Source organism: Zonotrichia leucophrys, chromosome 1A, assembly GCF_028769735.1.
Source record: "Zonotrichia leucophrys gambelii isolate GWCS_2022_RI chromosome 1A, RI_Zleu_2.0, whole genome shotgun sequence".
Taxonomy (NCBI): domain Eukaryota; kingdom Metazoa; phylum Chordata; class Aves; order Passeriformes; family Passerellidae; genus Zonotrichia; species Zonotrichia leucophrys.
In genome coordinates, this window is record NC_088170.1 from 3,826,999 (window position 1) to 3,842,649 (window position 15,651).

The following is a 15,651-nucleotide window of genomic DNA, read 5'->3' on the forward strand; positions in this document are numbered from 1 at the left end:
AACACTGCCTGTTCCTGTGTCATTCTCAGCACAAGAGTGATACCTAAGTGGCACATCCATACACCTTTTGAGAGCAGAACGCGTGCAAAGCGTGCCAGCTCGGCTGCTGACACATTTTGCTCTGGGTTTGCTGAGACATTTGTTTTGGGTTTGCTGAGACATTTTGCTCTGGGTTTTTTGCTGAGACGTTTACTCTGGGTTTGCTGAGACATTTGTTTTGGGTTTGCTGAGACATTTTGCTCCGGGTTTCCTCATTTCCAACAAATAGCTAAATCATCCCCGAGCCTCCCTGCAGCCTCAGAGGCTCTCGGGCATCCCATCCCATCCCGTGTGTGCGGCCGGTGACGAGGCGGGGAGGGGCGAGGCGGGGCCGGGCCGGCTCCGATGCTTATAGCGGCTCCGAGCGCCGGACGGACAGACGGACAGCGGCACCATGGCCATCCCCTGCGTGGAGCTCAGCAACAAGATGAAGATACCCGCCCTGGGGCTGGGCACCTGGCAGGTACCGGCGCAGGAGGGAGGCAGGGTGGGGATGCGGCGGGAGATGCCGAGATGCGAAATAAAGATAAAAACAATAAAACAGAGAAGGAAGCAGCCCTGCAAGAGCGGGATCCGTGCCCTGCGTGGGCCGATGGCGGCCGCTTGTGTAACCGGGCGGGATGCCAGGCAAGGGGGGGCAGCGGGGAGCAACAGGCGAGGGGGGAAAGGCAGGAAAAAATAGAATTTAAGGGCTGGGGAAGGTGGAAGGAGGTGCAGAATAAAAGAAAGAAACAGAGCAAAAAGAGCGAGCGGCAGCGCTCGCAGCCCCGCGATGGGGTCGCGGTCGGAGATGGGGTCTGGGCACGGACCCGCCCTGGCCGGGAGGATTCGGGGAAGGTGAAGTGACGAAACTGCTTGGGCAACACAGGGGCAAAGAGGGGAAATGACAGTGCGGGCTGCGCTGCTGGCAGCGGCAGAGCTGGAGGTCTTGCAGAAATAAACTCCTTCCTACAGAAACGCTGCTGTGCCTGGAAACTCCATCGGGTTTCAGTGAAATACAGGTGATGAGCAAACCCCTGGAGCAGCTGGAAAGGGGGACAGTGAGATGTCACAGCACTGGTACCTGCCAGGGGGACATGGCAGAGCTCATGGCTGGCTTCTGCTTGCCCCCAGGCTCCTCCGGGAAAGGTGGAAGAGGTGGTGAAGTTTGCCATCGATGCCGGCTACCGCCACTTCGACTGCGCCTACTTCTACCAGAACGAGAATGAAATCGGGAACGCGGTCCAGCAGAAGATCAAGGAGGGAGTTGTGAAACGGGGAGACCTCTTCATTGTCACTAAGGTACAAGGATGCAGGATTATTGGGGCATTTAGCTTTTCTTGGAGAGAAACCCTTGTTGTAGCTGCGAAGTCACATAGGGACCTATTCCCTCCTCTGACACTCACTTCATGGTTTTCTTTTTGTGTATTTGTATCTCACCCTGTATTTGCAATTTGGACTCGGCTTTATCAGGAACTGCTGAGAACTTAGGAAAGATATCACAGCTATTGATTATCCAATAATTTCCTGACATCGATTAAGTCAATTGTACCGGATGTTCAATTGGACACACCCAAGATAAGGAGGGAAAAAGTAAAAAAAAAAAAAAAAAGGCAAGATAGTTGTCTGGATTCATCAGTGCTAAGCAAGACATTTGAAAACTCTGTCATGTACAAATAAATGCTAATCCTGAAAGGAAACAGAAATCAAAGTATTTTATAGGTATCTTTTTCATTCCTTTTCTCATCTACTTGTCCCAGACATGCTCCTTAACAAAAAGAACAGTTCAGCTAATAAATTTGGGGGTCTTTACCAGCAAAACCAGAAAACTTGGAGTATAACTAAGATTTCCCATGTTAAACTTCGTTTTTGTTAAAGAACATGGTTTCTTTTAATAATACTTGCTCTTTGATTTAAACAACTTGAATTTTCATTTCAAAAATGAAGTAAAATTGACAACTGTTCTCCATTCTCTCCTCTTTTCTGTTTCAGTTAAAAGGGACTGAAAGAAGGTATCTATGAGCTGCTCAATAGTCAAAATTTAGGCTGAAAAAATAATTGTAACACTAATAGCTTTGCTGTGTCAGATGCCAGATTGTTACATTTATACCTAAGAATATTTTCTCATAAGTGGGAATCCTGACTTCACCTTCATGACAGTTGGCTTTGGGGTCTGTTTGTCCTGCCTTTAACAGTGCAATGTCACATCCTCATCTTCAGCATGCACTGACTTCAGTGGGGAGGGAGTTTTCCTCCCAACTCCCAAGTGAGAAGCTTCTGTGCCCTGGTCTGCCCTGTAAAGTGACTGTAAAATGACAGTCGGGCTTGTTCTCTTCCCACAGCTGTGGAACACCTTCCATGAGAAGTCCCTGGTGAAGGTGGGGTTCCAGAAGAGCCTTGCTGCCCTCCAGCTGGACTACCTGGACCTCTACCTGATGCACTTCCCCATGGGATTCAAGGTACTCCTGCTCTCCACACCTTTCCTCCTTACCTGCCCACGAACACACCATCTTCGTCACACTGCTGGGATTTGGGGTTCATTTGATCCCTTTATTAGCAAGAATTAGGTGTGTTTTATCACAGGGGTCTGGCTTTTCATGCCCTTTGGAATGAGGTGTGGATGTGAGCACCCTGGGTCCTCTGGTAACCAGCACAGGGGATAGCATGAACATCTTGATTTTTGGGGATGTTGGCTTGGCCTGAAGTAACCAGCAGTGAAAAATGAAGCATAGCACAGAAGGAATGTGTTTCTTCCTCCAGTCTACATCTGTGTGAAATAAATAAGAAAGCAGAATAAAGGGGCTGTGCAGTGTTAGTTCCCTCATTTCCAGGCCTGCCAAGGTTACATAATTATTATAATTCCCACACTCTTTGCATGCAGGGCCTAATTTGGCAAAATATGGCCCTCATCCAAAAGAGAATACTAATGGACAAGCATAATTTTTAGTTATGCAAGGTGTTTAAACAACCTGCTAACTCACTGTAAATGCAGTCCAAAGTGCTGGCACACTGTAGGAAATCCAACACTTTAAAAAGTCTGTGTATTATCTGCCTTGGTTTTACAGGCTGGTGAAGAGCTGCATCCCCTGGATGACAAGGGGCACAGTGTTCCCAGTGACACAGATTTCCTGGACACCTGGGAGGTAAGTCACTATTTGCTCTTCAGAGAAAGTATCAGCTCTAACGATGGAGCAGAGATTTGTGGGCAAAACGGAATTGAGGGATATGTTTAGGTGTGAAGGACAGCCACATGAAATTTGTTTCAACCTGCTTGTATCTCTTGTTTGGGGGAGCAAGAAGGGGCTGGTTTTGGTAAGGATAAAGAGAAGGAAGCTGTCAGCTCTGTAGTTACTGTTCCTAAAATATTTGGATACACACAATGGTAGAAACCAACCCTTCAGATTAATCTAGGTGTGGCTGTTAATTTACTGGGTGTTCATACAGCTAGGATTCTATTTTCTTTTATGAGCTGAGATACTTTTATGTAATCTAATCTAGAGTGAGTTGTTTGTTCAATTTGCTACAAGCTTGAGAGAAATAAAATAATGCAGTTTGACAGCAATACCACCAACTCACACACACCTTGGTTGTCCTTATTCACCAGGCCATGGAGGAGCTGGTGGATGCTGGCCTGGTAAAAGCCATTGGAGTCTCCAACTTCAACCATGAGCAGATTGAAAGAATCTTGAACAAGCCAGGACTGAAACACAAGCCTGTAATGAACCAGGTGAGAATTTTCTTTCCTTTCCTCAGCTAACCTTGGAATCATAGAATTCATACTTTAAGGATTGCCTAGATCCCCTTTCCATGAGGCTGGGACCTTCCACTTAGGAGTGTTCCTAAATATATTTAGAATATATGTGTGTGTGTGTATATAATCAGAGCATACCTAAATTCATATAATATATAATATACATATTCTATAAATAATACATTATATGTATTTATAAATAATATATAATACACAATAATATATTATATAGAAATATCTATTTAGATATATAAATAATATATTATATATATTTAGAGTAATCTTAAATATATTCAGCAAAATCCCCACTGGGAGTTTCTGCACCAGCATGGGACTATACAGGGACACACAGGACTTACTCATTTTTCAACATAAAATAAACCACTCAACTTCATTATAGAAAGGAGGTTGAAGAGTACAGTAACATAACAAATTCTCACCACATACCTTATGAATGTAATCACAGGACAGCAGCAGCTTAGGGATCTTCTGATTTTCTTCCATTTCCAAAACTCTTTGCATGCAGCTGAGGGTGCTGAATGCCCCTCTCTTCCAGGTGGGGAGTACCCAGGCGAATCCCCACACCAGCTCAGGTGTAAGTTAACCACTGTACAGGTTTTTCACGTCACCATGCCTGGTGGTGAAGCCCCAGTGCTAGAGACAGCTGGGTGTGTGCACAGGGCCACGTGAGGAGCACAGACACAGCCCTGTGGCCCTGCCATGGCTTGTGGCAGCTGAGCAGCACATTCCCATGGAGCTCCTGTTGATTTCAGGATGTTTTACCCAAACATCTGTTTGCAACATGAGCTTGCTTCCTTAGGTTTGCTCAGATCACCTCCCCAAGCTTCTTCAGGAATCAGAGAGGCTCCTTGAGGCAAGGAGAGGTTGGGTGCATCAGAGCAGAAAATAAACTTGAGGCATTCTGAGCTGCCCCTCTGATGGTGCAATCCTGCCCTGCAGTAGTCCAGGAAGGCTCATTGCCCAGATTCCACAGATAACACTCTTCTCATCTATTTTTTGCTTTCTGTGGGTAATACATAGCATGAGAAAGCTCTATTCTCTGGTAGCCCTCTAGATACTGCTGTGACATTAACAACTTTTTCATAAGATAGATTTGAATCATGATGCTGGAAGTCTTCACATTTTCTTTGACCCAAGAAGATTTAAAATGTAATGCTCTGCAGCTCAGCAAAGTCTGCCTCTTTCATCAACCACTATTCTGTGCTTGCAGGTGGAATGTCATCCATACCTGACCCAGGAGAAGCTGGTCAAGTACTGTAAATCCAAAGGGATTGCTGTGACAGCCTACAGCCCTCTGGGCTCTCCTAACCGCCCCTGGTAAGAGAGCACTGCAGCCTTTCTGAACACAAAACACTGCAATTGAACTAGGAAGATTATTATCATTATTATTACTATTGTTATTATCACTATTGTTATTATTAAATTAGGTAAATGATCTAGTTAAAGCGAGAAAAGCTCTGTTGTCTTGATGCAGATTATCACATGATGTAAGGCTCCTGCAGGGAAGCCATCACCTTTCTACTGCCACCATCTCTGTTTTGTAACAGGGCTAAGCCAGGGGAGCCCACACTTATGGATGACCCCAAGATTAAAGACATTGCAGCCAGACATCATAAAAGCCCGGCCCAGGTAAGTTGTCAGAGCAAACCATTGCTCCTCCTTGGATATTTTACAAGCCAGTCCTAGCAGATGTTGCTTTCTCTAGAGATACATTATAATGTATGACTCTTCATATTTGAAAAGTCTCTTCATATCTGAAGAGTCAAATTAATGACTCTTCATTCTGCCCAAGTTCTTAAGAGCATTCATAAAAATTATCAGCTGATTTTCAAGGAGGTCTTCAGTGCCAACTTTTGGGTTGGACTGATCAGCAATGGCACATGCTTACCTCACGTGTTCACCTTCCTAAATTTTTATTCCTTTCTCCAGCTAAGTTATTCTTCAGAGGAGTCCTGTAATTTGGAGACATATTTGATTGCCTCCAATTTGCTCATGTTCACAAGGAATTATTGAAAGCTGCTTGATTATTGAAGATTATTTTTTTCTCTATTAGTTTGCTAGTCACAAATTAATTGTTGCCTGGGGTATGCAGAGACTGCACTTCAAATAAAGCCCCATGTTTACATGCAATCAAAGACAATCATATTTTAAGACAGGCAGAGCAGGATGAAAATATTTTATGCAACATTTGGAGTTTTTTTGGGGGGGTAAAAGTTTTAAATTCTGTAAATATGTTTTTTCCTTTTATGGACTTCCAAAAGCTGAACCTTTGTGAGTACTTAGCTGTGAGCCCAAAATAATCTGTAGTGTCATTATGCTCACTGAGTCTGAGCACTCACATAATACAAGCCAGAGCATCATTTTTCTCCCCTTGCTACTACCCTAAACAAAACCAAAGCAAATCCTGCAAAAGCCACAATGTAGAAACAACATAGGCTAGAAGAAAATATGGTTTGCCAGTCTTCTGTCAAATACATGAGAAAATCCTGGCATATCAAAATCCTGTGTGCAAAGTGGCAATCTTCCAAAGAGTGAAAAATAAGTTGTAGATTAAAAGAAAATAAAATCCACAAAATGTGTTTGAATAGATTTCCTGGGATCTCAGTGTTCATCTCCTCCTTGTTCTTTCCTAGGTGCTGATCCGCTTTCTGGTGCAAAGAGACATCATTGTCATTCCCAAGTCTGACAAACCTCACCGTGTTGAGGAGAACATGAAGGTGAAGTGTTTCCCTTGGGAAATGCTGCTGCCTGGTTTTGTGCAGGATGGGCACCCACACCCAGAGCCCCTCTGTGTTTCCAAGCAGCACCTGAGGCACTGGAAGAGGGGTACAGAGATTTGAAAATCTGGGGAGAAGCATTTTGTTCCTGCTGGGAGAGAAATGGGTTACACCAGGGCTGCCCCAGGTTTGGACTTGCCCTTGGGGAAAAGGTTAACAAGTCCTTAGGGTGTAAAGGAACAAGCTGAGAACAAACACCAGATCTGTTAGAGTTTGTCTCACTGTGAGGCTGTGGCTCCCCTTGGCACTGAAGTTTAGCTGGATGTTTGCTCATAAGGTGTGGCATCTTATACAATACCTCTGTACTACTTCCAATCCATGGTGAGAGGGTTTGGAGTTACTTTTCCCATGAACCCCTATAAATAACTCTTCAGATGGTGACCTGTGAGGCAACTATTTGCAGTTGATACCCAGTAGCCCTCTCTCATAGCAGAAAATTTACCTCCAGTTCCAGCATTTGTGACACATCCTTAGCACCTGAAGTCTTCTCTGTGTGCATTACAACCCAAAGTTCAGTGGTGTTGGAATTCAGCCACCCAGAAATGTAAGACCTTGCTATGAGCAGCACCTCAGAAACAAAAGGACTGTCTTGATGACTTCAAGGGTTCTTATTTGCCTGAGAAATAAGAGAGTTGCTTAACTGTGCTTAATGCATTCCTACCTGAAGTCCTAAGTGCATGAAGCACACTTAGGAGCTAATTACCCACAAACCTAACTAAAAGGAGCTTTTATTTTTTTTCTCTTTTCCTGCTAGGTATTTGATTTTGAACTGTCCAAAAAGGAGATGGATGTCATCCTCAGCTTTAACAGGAACTGGAGGGCAGTTCCAGTGACCCAGTACGTTCCTTATCTTCCTTACTATCCATTTGTCCTATTTCTGTCTCTATTTTCACACATCCCATCTTGAAAACACACACGACCAAAACCAAAACTTTAAACTTGAATGAGGCATGTCCTGGATCGTCAGGAGGGAGATTAATTTGGAGTGTTCTCTCCAGCATGTTGGTGTTTCAGGGGCTTTCTCCAGGCCTGTGTTCAGTTGAATTACATCTGCAGAGTGCATTGGCATTTGGGGAGGGAGGCTGCAAAGGGAAATGCTGCTGCTGCCCAGGATATTTTCTGAAGTCTTGAATAATGTCTTGTCTTTCTCTTTTCAGAGCTGTCAACCACAAGGACTACCCATTCAAAGCAGAGTATTAAATGCAGGAGGTTCCTGCAGGACCTCCATTTACCTCCTTCCAGATTAGATGTGCTCTGCAGCTTCATCTTCATTTCTTCTTCTGTACCTGATAATTGTTGTGAGCAGTTACTTTTTCCTCCTTTTTTTTAAGGAGGAGACCACTAACTGATACAAGAATGCAGCAATAAGGGTGGGGTTTTTGTAAAGATGCTTAGCAGAAATCTGGTTTTGATTAGTAGTAAAAAGACAAGGTCTTTTCCTTTTCCTTCCTTTTTATCTGGGTAATTAGAGACATACTTAACAAAAAAAACAGGGACTTAAATGTTATATGTTACTTCCAGTGTGGTCAGTCATACTGGCTCATGAGTCACTGTCAAAGAATGCTCTAATTACATTGCTTTTTTTATATATTTGTGATTTTCATAGAGTATTTCTAATGCTTTAAAATTTTATACGAATAAAGTTTATCAACCATAAAAGTTGAACAGTGTAGTCCTTAAAGTGTTTTATATAGTTTTTCCAAAGTCTGGAGTTTTACAAATTTTAATACAGATAGAAATAAGTTTCTATAATTTCTGTACTAGGACATACAGATCACTTTGTGGCTTATTCTTCAAAACAAGATTGAGCTCTAGGAAAGACCTAAAGAACAAAGGTTTCCTCACACAACCCTTCCTCTGAAGACCCAGAAATTTAACTCCTTTGTGATTCCCGGGGAAAGCTGAAGGCAGCATCATGGGCAGGGATAACTCACAGTAAAACCCAGCCAGCTGGACACAAGGGCTGCCTCCAACAGCAGACTGGGAGTCTCAAACATAAACTTAGATTTTTGCAGCTCTGCTGGCAGCACCCAGGACATTACACTCAGACACAGGCTGGCTTTATCTAAGGAAAGCACAGAAAAAACTTTTCTTAAAAATCACCAAAGCAAGCCCTGAGACAGCCTCACCGTTAATTGCTCTAAAAAATATATTAAAATTCAAGTATTTTCATATTCAATTTTTTTTTTCAGATTTTGTTAGGCCAAAGCCAATCTGGTTTGTGGCATCAGGAGGGACATCCTTATGGTTTCTTCACCTTATCTCACAGGGACTCAGCACAATTCCTACCCCACTTACAACAACTGCTCCATTCCTGCTCATTAACAAACGGGGCTGCTGATGGAAATATTCCATTTATTGCAGATGCAGTTTCAGAATACATTGTTTGAACAAATGGTTTTTATTGCAGCTCTCAGATGCATTTGAAAGACTCAGAGGAGTGTTTACAAAACCCCCAAACGAAAACCACGACAACCCACAGACAATGTCAGGCACAGTTTCCCCCCCACAGATAACTTTGTGCATCCCTAGATGTAAACAAGATGGTTCAGCCAGGCAGGGGAGCCCAGCTTTGGCTTGGAATAGGAATTTTCACTTCTTGAGGAAGAAGCCAGGTGCTGTAAGACATGGAAGTGGCGATAAGGGAGCTCCTGGGGGTGCTGGTGCACAACAAAGCTGTTATCAATGTGCTCAGGGGCTGCCTGAGTTGCTCAGTTTATGCCACCCATACACTGTAGGATGAAAATGCTAAACTGTAGGGCATGTAAATCCAAACCAAGCTGACGTCCTAAAGCCATGTGTTTGCTATGTACAAATGAAAACATCTGTCAATAGGATATTCAGGGGAGAGAGGTAAAAAAGGAGCATGACAAAGATTGAGGTTTACTTCATTTTCTCTGGACCTAGTGTAGGACACTGATGGATGGCAAGATTTAGTGTACAGTCATTTGAAACAAGCTCCAACTCTGTTTACATTTTTTCTTTTTAATTATGGTAGTTTTATATAAATTAAACTACAACGTTTTATACAAGTGACCTATTTTTGACCCTCTATACCCTTACCTTTTCCTCTTTTAAAAACTATACTTTCTTTTTAATTACCCATTACTGGGCAACTGACATTTAAATTTTTTAATACTTATCTCACCATACCTCTAATGACAATTATGAAATCTTACTATAGAAAAGTGTGTGATTTTGTCTTTATTTTTTTTAAGCTGTGATATTGGCTAATTATGTATGTTTATTGCTAAATATAATACTCTAGCACATATTAAAGCATTCTACCATTAGTAGTGCCTTCAGGCTAAACTTTGTAAAGCTATGTGTGTATATATATTCTAGATTGCATTCAATTACTAGTCACTAACAACAAAAAGAAATATCAGTACCGCTGTCAGCTAACATAATCATCCAAATTTAGGTATTAACTTAAACTAGAATGGAAAAATTGATACTTAAAAAAAAGTATAAAACAAAAAAAAAATTAAAACACGTTATTGATGCAGTATTTCTCATGACATGGGCAACTTACAGAAAATATTACATTGTCAACTAAAGATATTTCTTCCATGCCTTAGTCTAAAGTGCAGAAAGAAAAAGACTTCTGTATTACAAAAGTAACCATCGGTTTCATAGGTTTACTGCACACCTTTCCCAAGCAACTTCACTTTACATGTGTTTTGGGTTGACCTCTAAAGCCAGCTGAAATCACTGTTCAGATACATATTTATGACTTTCAGTAGGAGAGTCTATATATTTCACAGCATGGGTTTCTTTAGGAATAAAGGCTCTTGTGCAAAGGCAGTACTATTCTGATGAATGTCTAGACTGATTATTAAATACAGTGCTAATATACATGGTTTTAACTGGGATAATGCAAAAAAAAAGAGACATTTTGGTAAATAAACATAAATATAAAAAGAACAATTTAGCACTTTTTCCTTTTTTTGTTTTTTTCCCCCAAACTGATTGGTCCAGCGTCTTTAGTGGCCTTCTAGGGTTCTTGTCTCACACCTGCTGAGAGAGAGACAGATTAAATATGGCTTGAAATAACCCAGACACATCTCTAGAACAGAAAAAGCTCTCTAGGATAACATGTAAGAAGGCAGGACAGAGCTGGGTGCTGCTCTGCTGCTGTATTGGGGTGGACAAAAATCAGGATTTCATCTCTGGGGAGAGGCTCAGCAGTGTCCAAACCCCTGTGCTGGGACTGCTCCTGTGGGTGGAAAACAGCCCAAAAACCCCTCTCCTGACACTTTGGTTTGAAAAGGACAAGAGGGGCAAAACAATTCGGCTTTGGACAACTCTCAACCAAAAATAAAAGTTCACAGGTGCACCATACATCTGGCTTTACATAAAACCACTAAAAATGTGTGGGCACACGTGGAAGTATAGAAAATCAAGAGTTTTTCTCTATTTGATCATTTCACTCTTAGCAAAGAATTGAGGGATGTTGCAAAGCATCCTTAAAGTCATTAAATTGGACAGTGAACTTCCGTTCTTCCCCACTGGTCTTAGCCATAGAATTAGTTTAATTGGCTTTATTTGGAGTGCTTTAAAATAAAAAAAATTAAAATTTTAAAAATAAAATAAAAATAAATAAATATTAAATAAAATTTACAATAAAAATAAAAAGCTAAGACGGCTATTTTGCTGATTTCTTTCTGTAAGACCAGGTCGTTTTTCACCAACCAGTGTTTTCAAAATGACAACAGCATAACTATTTTATGCCCTGAAAAAGACACTAATGCAGAGCTCAGCAAAAGCAGTTTCTCAACCATTCATGTTTCAATTATATTTTAATGGAGTTTTTGAAAGGCAAAGGCAAAAAGGGGTTTCTGCATCAACATGAACTGCTGCAGAATTTTAAAATGCGAATACACCTATGCAAAAATGTGGCAATATTTCTAATAATAGGTATTACAATGTTTGCATTGTATTAATATATGTACATCATCAAATATTATATCATTTTATTAAATACATATTATAAGGTATCAATAGTAATTATTTAATTTTAAATATTAATTAAATTAAATATTGAATTAAATCATTACACATTTACATATTAATATTGATATTTAAATATATTAAATTTACTTTAATTATTATTTTATTAAATATATTTTTTATTAATTAGAATTTATTAAATAGTGTATGTTAACATTATATGCATAACATAATTATGTTATATTATATATATGTAATAATATGCATTAAACTATAGAAAGAGATGGAATATATGATTACTTACCATTAGTCTCTGATTTTTTCCCTGTAGCTGATACCTGTTTGAAAAAGGAAAACCACATTATTAATATCCCATATAGGAGAAAATTGCTATTTATAACAGGAACAATAAAATCCAGATATCTACACATAACACAGCTCTGCAAACCATGAATATGAAAGTGATACACTGCTTTCTGAACCTCATTGTGCTTTTTTTTATAGATAAAAAGGTGGATTAGTAACACAAATCCTGTAAACACCACCCAGACGTGTTATTACCTTAGAAGCAGCACCTGGCTTCTCCACTGACTGCTTCTCCCAGATATTACGTTTGCCAGAGACATCTCCTGGTCTTAAATCCTGTATTTTTAATGTCAGAGAACAGAAACCAACATTAGTTCAGGTATATTTTCACTTGTTAAAGAAAAAGTTAAAATGTAACTTCCTCACGAGAGAAACTGAGGAACATCCACCAGAGGTAAACATTACATTGTCTATCAGTTATAAAGAATTATATTTCACAAAATAACTCCCCACATATTCATGTTTTAAGACAAAAAACAATCCTGTTGCATTTATTTTATATGGCACAGACTGGTCTTAACTCAGTATGTTCAACTTAGGGAGTGCAGTGAAGAGTTACTGCACCCTCAGATTTTTACCAAAAAAAAATCAAATTTTTGCAGGAAAAAACCCCCACATTTTTTCAGGGAAAGTATTTCTCCTAGGGAGGAATTCAAAAGTAGCTTTTCTTGGTTATTTTAGGTCAAAATAAAAATATTTTATTTAAAAATTATGTAAATACAGATTTTGAGTTTTAATACAACAGAAGAGCAGATCTTGCTCTACATCTTTAAATACAGATTTCAGCACTTATCACTATAATCCTTCATATTCATTTAAATTTCCATTTCCATTGCATCCTTTGCAACCTTAGGATGTGCCAATCACTAGTCTGATAGAAAAACAAAAAACAAAACAAAACCCCAAAAAACCAAACAAAAAAAAAAAACCTAGATGAGGTAAAGTGATTAAAGAATAGTAGTAATCTCTGAAAAAACGAGCGTATTATTGAGACTTTAATTAAAATTCCATAAAAACGTCAATTAGCTTCTTGGGGAAAAGGAGGACTGCAAATGAAAATGAAAACTCTTGGGCAGCTGGATTGATATCTACCTTTGTGCAGGGCAAACAAGAGACTCAAACAATTTTGCACATAAATAATCTCCTTTTCAGGAAGCATTCAAGTCCTGCATGGCTTCCAAGTTTTGTACTGGCCATCCATAGGGAGGTAAGTTTTCTGCACATGAGAATTTCTACCTGTGAAATGCTCAGTGATGAATGGAAATGAGATTCATGCAAGGGGTTTTTGCACTCAGCAGAAATCCCTAGAACTGATCATAATTTGCAGCCACACAGGGTTGCTGATGATTAAAATTTGAAGCCAATTCTGCTCTTTAAAAAGGCAGTTCAGTCGTAATAGAAGGAGGAAGCAATTTTGACCTTATCACAAAGCCATTTGCAGGGGACATCATCACAAATTCGTTTCCATACTCCTGAAATAATTTGGGATCTGTGACATTGGTTCACTGTAAAACTGAAATATTTGCTCTGCCTTGAATTTAATATATTTCTAAAACCCACAACAATCTTGATGGTCACAAAAACTTTGAACATTTCATTACTTTGGTGGAATGTGACGAGAGTGAGAAGTTCTTTGCTAAATAAGAAATTCTAGGCTTCCCTTTCATTTATCCTGACTAAAAAAAAAGTACAAATCACATATTATAGATGTATATAAACCTTCATAGTCAACGATAAACAGGTTTACCTGACCAACTTAGCAAACAGACCCCCAAAGAAGAAGAATAGGAGGAGGGCGTGTTCCTTCAAGCAGAGACATTGAAAGAAGAAAGAACAATCTATTGAGAAAGAGGGAAATCAAGACATAGATAGAAACAGTTGGCTGAGGGAAAAACAAGAGATTAGTTTTACATTGTCTGAAAGATGCAACTTTAAAGAAAAGAGAGAAAAATGTCGAGGCAGATTCTGTGGTGGACAAGGCTGCAAATTTCAAACTCCTCTTTGGGACAAACAGGAGTGTGAAATGAGAAAGCGTTTTTCAGGCTGCACTTTTCATATAGGGCAGGTGAACTGGCAGAAAAACACTTGGCAGGAAAACACTGCACAAGGATACAGGAAGAAATCAGTTCTTTAACAAAATCCTGAAGTTGAATCATTAACATCACAAACAATTCTCCATCATGGATATTTAGGTTCCTCATCCTTACCCTTCCCCACCCCACAGTTACCTCTTCCTGCTGTTTCCCACATTCCCAGTTTATTACCTGAACAGCAATTTTTGCTCTGATTCTTGCTGAACTAATGGCCAGGCTAAAGGGCTTTCATTAGGAGTTACATTTAGGCTCATAAAGAACTAAATTATTTCAGTTGTGTTTTAAAACATACTTGGAAGGTTTTTACAGGGCAAAGGCCAAACTCCAAGTGTGTATAAGTGTGCAGCCTGGGGTCTGTGGCTGGTGATTTCTAAATTAATGGTAAGCCTTTCACAATAAAGGCTTACCAGTAAATAAAGTCATCCTCTACCAGAGAAATGAGCTTTAGGGTGAGAGCTGCCCTGTTTCCTTTAGCCATTTTTGGCTACAAGGAGCCAGCAGCCAGAGGGCTGTGAGCTGCCAAGTGGACACACAGCAGAGCTCCTCCAAAGGCCATCAGCTGGTGGAGGAAGCACCCCCTGCCCCAGGAGAGAGCCCACCTGCTGAAGAGAATGGCTGTTCCAAGCTTACTTACAGAAGGTTTTGGAGCAGGGGATTTGTTGCCCTCTGGGGTCTTGGTCAACCACTCGTTGATACGACTGGAGACACCAACCTTCAGCCCAGCAGTTTCCTGCAAAATGGTAAAATCCAATCAGAAGATTTTCAGAATGGCTTTTTCCCTGTTTACCATGCTTTAAATTTAAAAGCAAAGCCAAGCCTGGGTTTAACAGAGAGGTCATCACTGAGCCTATGGCTTGCTCAGAGACATCCTGTGTGCTCTGAAAGTTTTGTCCCTATGAATTACACAGTGCTACTGCCCTCTAGTTTTCAAAAATTGTATACATGAACTGACAAAAACATCTCCACTTTACTGCTACCCTAGTATATACATGTCAGACATAAACATGTTGTTTCTACCATAAGCCCTAACTCCAAAAATCTTTAGCTTAATAGAAGAGACATCAGTTCAAATCTACTTTTTTCTCTTATTAAACTATTTTTTTTCAAAAGAGGTACACAATAGAGAAGTGGCCTAAAATTTAAAAAATTAAATCTTTAAAATGCTAGAACAAATCACTGACATTTAATTGCTATCTGTCATAATTCACTTCAATCCATGGCTCATCTTTTTGCCTATGATAAATGCCCAGCAACTCACATCAATTTATAGAAAGAAAATATTGCTTTAAGGATTTACACAGAAAAGATAAAAGTCTCACAAGTACTTCTCTGAATTATCCAGAAAATATCATCACTATCCTGCCTATTCAAAGCTCTTCTGCTCCCCGGAAGAATTTTGCCCTACTCAAAGAATTTCTTTGTACTCTGCTTGAATGACCCAGATGTATTTTTCTAAGATATCTGATGTGGCTCTGGAATGTCTCATAACTGAGCTCAGTAGGTCACTGAATTCTTCCATTATACTCAATATTGCAGCCACACCATCTTGTGGCTTTCTGAGGCCTTCGGGATCCTTTGGGATACCCTTCACCAGTGATGCCAAGAGGAGCAGACAGGAATATGAATGCAAGGCCAGGTCCTTAATAATAAGAGCATAATTCTTTACAATTAT

At 40.2% G+C, this 15,651-nt stretch overlaps 2 protein-coding genes across 13 annotated transcripts in view; one reads left to right on the top strand and one right to left on the bottom strand.

The window, feature by feature from the left end:
• Window positions 1-322: 322 nt before the first annotated feature.
• LOC135456383 (aldo-keto reductase family 1 member B7-like) lies at window positions 323-8,232 on the top strand. The gene is made up of 10 exons (XM_064730186.1): window positions 323-502; window positions 1,153-1,320; window positions 2,361-2,477; window positions 3,084-3,161; window positions 3,623-3,745; window positions 5,001-5,107; window positions 5,338-5,419; window positions 6,424-6,507; window positions 7,322-7,404; window positions 7,725-8,232. Exons 1-10 carry the CDS (start codon window positions 434-436, stop codon window positions 7,765-7,767), a joined length of 954 nt encoding a protein of 317 aa, XP_064586256.1. The 5' UTR covers window positions 323-433; the 3' UTR covers window positions 7,768-8,232.
• A 670-nt stretch (window positions 8,233-8,902) lies between these two features.
• The window catches only part of CALD1 (caldesmon 1), a 202,585-nt gene continuing 195,836 nt past the window's right edge, over window positions 8,903-15,651 (bottom strand). For 10 of the 12 annotated variants that reach the window (XM_064735488.1, XM_064735442.1, XM_064735460.1 and 7 more), the window contains 4 exons: window positions 14,614-14,709; window positions 12,082-12,162; window positions 11,825-11,858; window positions 8,903-10,587 (listed from right to left, as the gene is read on the bottom strand). In XM_064735488.1, the coding sequence (XP_064591558.1) occupies window positions 10,565-10,587; window positions 11,825-11,858; window positions 12,082-12,162; window positions 14,614-14,709 (234 nt within the window). In that variant the 3' untranslated portion in view covers window positions 8,903-10,564. Of the gene's footprint in view, window positions 10,588-11,822; window positions 11,859-12,081; window positions 12,163-13,633; window positions 13,725-14,613; window positions 14,710-15,651 lie in introns of those variants that run through there. The other 2 variants (XM_064735497.1, XR_010443035.1) reach the window with 2 other exon arrangements.